At 38.0% G+C, this 4,896-nt stretch overlaps 1 protein-coding gene across 1 annotated transcript; it reads right to left on the reverse strand.

Annotated features, from left to right (window-relative positions):
• Positions 1–543: 543 nt before the first annotated feature.
• On the reverse strand, positions 544–1,461 carry LOC138827672 (vomeronasal type-1 receptor 4-like). Its single transcript, XM_070023292.1, has one exon. The coding sequence runs from the start codon at positions 1,459–1,461 to the stop codon at positions 544–546; it is 918 nt and encodes a 305-aa protein (XP_069879393.1).
• Between the last annotated feature and the right edge of the window lie 3,435 nt (positions 1,462–4,896).

Raw genomic sequence — 4,896 nt, forward strand, 5'->3', positions numbered from 1 at the left:
GATAGATATACAGGAATATTTTAGAAAATTTGCCAAATTGTTTCCTGGCTACCTACTACATATTTAGTGGTAATGAAAAACCCAGACTCAAAAATATTAGAAATAAAGGTAATAGGGGAGAGTAGAGAAAGAGATTTCTATGTCATTCTGTTTTTCTTTTTCTTTTTGGTGAGGGTCCCCTCGTGGGGCAGGAACTCTGGGCCTGGGCACGGTTCCTCAGCTCTTCCGCTCAAAATTACCACTCTATCACTTGAGTCACAGATCCACTTCCACCTTTTTTCTTTTTGCTTATGTGGTGCTGAGGAATCGAACCCAGAGCCTCATGCATGCAAGGCAAGCACTCTACCTCAGAGCCACCTTCCCAGCCCCATCATTCTGTTTTTCTATGATCTCTCTGTCAACTCAGGGCTACAGATCATAAGAGTCGGTGTCTGGCAATAAAAATTTATATATTAGGCTATTTTAAAATGATATTGATAACCAGCAAAACAGAATTAAGAACTCTTTCAAACTTACTATAAAGTCATTGAAATAGACATTTTCTTAATGCCTTGGTCTCCTCCAAGGCTTGCAACTATCCAGATTTCCCTCTCTGTGAATCAGCACAAAGGGACTGAGAAATGGATAACCGATGGTCAAAAATTCTTGGACATTTAATATCATAGAATTATTCTGTAAGAAAGAATTTAAAAAGAAAGAAAAAATGTAATCTGTCCAATAGAAGAAAAGAAAACAGAACATCAGAAGGAGAACACTCTTAGCAGCTTTCATTTCAGGAAGACTTTTATGAAGGTGAGAGCTCTGAAGGTAGAGAACACGCTGGTGATGCTTGTGGAGAATAAATAGCATGTAGCCACTGGTCCCACCCATGACACCCTGAAACATAGCACTGTGTATGGCCATTAGAATAAGAAGTATCCATTTTATTTCCTGACTTTCTGGTTGAAAAGAACAATAATTGTTAGTTTTAGCAGCTTCTGACATGTTTTTCCTGTTATTTTTGATGTAATGAAGTAAGTTGATGATTTTCAAGGAATTGAGGATCCAAAAGAAGAGAAACAGGGGAAGAATTTTCCATGGAGTCTTTGGTTTGAATCTCCAGCACAGAGAGCTTCTGGGACTGATGGTGATGGCCTGGACCACAGTGAGGAGACTGCTGGTGCAGATGGAAAAGTCCCCGGCCACCCTCTCCAGATAAACAAGTATCTTACAGCCTGTATCATCCAGGAAGTTTCTTAAACCAAAAGCTGTTATTGCTCTTAGCAATCCTTTGGAAAGAAGTATTATGGTATTTGCAAAAGCCAAGTGGATGAGAATAAGGTGTATAGATTTCTTCTGATCACCTCTCCAAAAACTACATACAAAATTCACAAAAACAATGATATTCCCTACAATGCCAAGTGCGGTTACAAAGAGGAAGATGGTGCCCTTGACAAGATTCAAAATACTTTCTTGTGTCATGTCAGAAAAACTGGGATCCACCAAATGCCCTTGTGAAGAAAAAGCATCAGTAATGGTGGTAATTACCTGCAAAAATAGCTCCTGTTTTCAGCAATTTTCTCGAGTATAGGGACATTCATTTTATAAGAATGACACAGAGTTTTTGACCTCAAAGTCTTCCTTTGTGTGGCAATCCTTTTGAATTCTTTTATTATTGTGAAATGCCATTTAGAATAATAACACGCTGTTGTCACTGTATTTTATTTTGGTGCCATGGGTCTTGTATGTATGTTTACCTGATTTGGGAAAGGGAAGAGGAAAAACAAAATGATGAGACAAAAGACAAAGAGTGAACCAATGACATAACAGTACTCACAAAACACTACTTTGGAAATGAACCCCTTGGTGGTGGGAGGAGGGGGGAGGGGCAGGATAGTGGGAGAACATGAGGGAGGAGGAAACAATGTTTGGCAAGAAATGTACTCATCACCTTACTTTGTAACTGTAATCCCTCAGTACATAACCCTTGCAATAAAATAAAATTGAAATGACAACAACAACAAAAGAAATGGGCATTAAAAATTTTTTGATCACTCAGTCTTTCACTCTGGCCTGGCTTTTTCACTCAAGACTAACACTCTACCACATGAGCAGCACATCTACTTTTGGTTGTTGTTGGTGGTTATGGGCTTGAATTCCCAGCCTGAATGCTGTCCCTGAGCTGGGTGCTCAAGGTTATAGGCCTACTACTTTCACTTTGAGCCAGCCACAGCTCAACTTCCTTTTTTTTTTTGGTGGTTAATTGGATATAAGAGTCTCATAGACTTCCTAAGTGGGCTGGCTTTCTACCATGATCCTCAAATCTTAGTCTCCTGTGTAGCTCAGGTTACAGGCTTCAGCCACAAGGACCTGGCCACACTTCTGGGATTTTGCTGGTTAACTGGAGGTAAGAGTATTACTCCAGGCTGCCTTTGAACTGCAATTCTCAGCTCTCAGCCTCCTGAGTAGTTAGGATTATAGGCATGATCCACCAATGCACAGCACTCCACCTGTTTTGTTTTGTTCATACTTTCATACTAGTAAAACCACCTAACTAGTGCCATTCCTTATCTGTCCCACCTACCTTCATTATCAACATGGCTGAATAAAACTCAAAACCCAACAAGTAGAGTTTTTATGATTTTAAGTTTGTTTGCCAGTGAACAGTATCAGTATGTTATAATAATATTTTTTTGTGTGATGATAGTAATGTAGCCTACTCTATGCACTTTCAAATTACAGGTTCTTAGATGTACTATAGGGAATTTAAATAATTTTAAAGTTCTCAATGCCAGACATTCTGAGCATTCATAGTTTTTCCAACACAAAGCTCCTGCAAGTTTTAAGATACCAACAGTTTACTGAACTGTCTGTCCTTTTTATCAGTCCAAGCTGATTTCCAGATCTCAGGCCTGCATAAAGTTTTAGTTTCCCTTTCTAAAAAGTCAGATCTAACATCTCATTTAAGAATATTCAACAAAGCACATACAATTTCTCTAGAATAAATGAAAACAGGATTTGCATATTTTATAAAGAATTATAAGCCTTTCCCTCTTCCTTCTTACTAAACATTAGAGAATTGCTTTAGACAGCTCTGTCTGTAAGGTCTCTGTCAGGATGAACTATGTGAGTATCAAATCGTGTCACACATTTCAATGATTCTGCAAGTATCAATTATTGCCATCCAATTATTATTTTCTCTTCTCACAAATGAGGATATTAGGGGCTGGGAAGGTGGCTCAGTGGTAGAGCGCTTGCCTTGCATGCTCGAGGCCCCGGGTTCGATTCCTCAGCACCCCATAAGCAAAACGAAAAAAGCCAGAAGTTGGCACTGTGGCTCAAGGGGTAGAGTGCTAGCCTTGAGCTGAAGAGCTGAGGGACAGCGCCTAGGCCGAGAGTTCAAGCCTCAAACCAGACCCAGAAAAAAAAAAACAAAAAAAACAAATGGGGATATTAATGCCTAGATTTAAGCATTAAGAAACACAATCCTAAATGTCTAGCATATAGTGAATTATGCTATGATCATCAAAATTTTGCACAGTTATTTTGTGTAACAAAACTAGATTACAAAATTATTAAACACACAACCAGACATTGAGTTTGTTTCAAATGACTGGAGTCAGTATTCCTCAGTTGCCTGATGGACTGATCTAAGTTTTTTTTTGGTTGTTTCATTTTTTTTTTACTGAAACATTCCTGCTTTTTCCATTGTTTTTCTAGCCCTTCCTCAAGTTCCTAAAATTCTCTGACTCTAAATAATATTTGGAATCCCCTTCTCAGACACTTAGTAAGTTCCCTCTCATTCTGACAGAATGAAATGAAGAATGCCAAAAGAAAGAAGCAAGAAGTGTATTGTCACAGATTGGTTTTGAAATAATGCAGGAAATTATTTCAGCTAGGGGCATAATATCTCATCTAGACCTAATAAGCACAGCATAGGCCAATAAGTGCATCCATCTTAGGCCCAATCTTTTCAATTAAAATATGAGATCAGTATCCCTAATATCATAACTAGGATCAATTTAAGCTGAGTTTTCTCAAATTATACTTACAAGCAGCCTGTCTGAAACATAATAGGAATTCTCTAAAGAATACCCATAATATGAAATTATATTTTAATGAATAGGGCCACCAATAAATAAGCATGTAAGTTTAGTTGCCAACACTGTGTGATATAATGTTGTGTCTAAGTGTCGAGAGATTTTAACAATGGATGCAGAAAGAGTATCTTCAAAATTAAATGTAATACACTAATAACAGAATTATTTTGAAAGAACAAAGGATAACCCATTGGAAACATAGCAATACATTAAACATTAGGCAAAGAAATGTTGTAAAAGCTAATTATGAATAGTCAGTTATCATGTCAGTAAAAATAGAAGCTAAAGGGCTGGGAAGTTGGCTCAGTGTTGGAGCGCTTGCCTTGCATGCCTGAGGCTCTGGGTTCAATTCCTCAGCACCACATTAGCAAAAAGAAAAAAGCCGGAAGTGGCGCTGTGGCTCAAGTGGTAGAGTGCAAGCCTTGAGCTAAAGAGCTGAGGGACAGCACCCAGGCTTAAAAAAAATTAGAACCTTGAAAATTTTTTATATCTTTCTGATTTTTTGAAGTGGGTATCCAGACAATTTTATACAAAACTCATCCTGGAGTAGAAGCTTGTTATTTAATCCTGAACAAAAAAAAGAGAATTAACTAAATATTTCTAGGGTGTTTTTCTTAGACATGGTCCTTCTTGTTGCTTGTGTCAGGGACATGCCGTTGTAAGGGTAAAATAATGAGTGAAGGTTCAAGACTCTGTTAGCTACTCCAGGGCTTCTCTAAAGACAGCTTAATATTAATGTGTCTGAGAAATACTACAGGGCCTATGTGATAACAAAATTTTCAAGTCTACTCACCTAAGTAGCTGTGATGCAGACAAG

Source organism: Dipodomys merriami, unplaced genomic scaffold, assembly GCF_024711535.1.
Source record: "Dipodomys merriami isolate MVZ:Mamm:240054 unplaced genomic scaffold, mDipMer1.0.p SCAF_16, whole genome shotgun sequence".
Classification (NCBI taxonomy): Eukaryota; Metazoa; Chordata; class Mammalia; order Rodentia; family Heteromyidae; genus Dipodomys; species Dipodomys merriami.

What these genes read in the sequence shown, in the direction of transcription:
- LOC138827672 (XM_070023292.1), bottom strand. Translation starts at nt 1,461, where the DNA reads ATGACACAAGAAAGTATTTTGAATCTTGTCAAGGGCACCATCTTCCTC.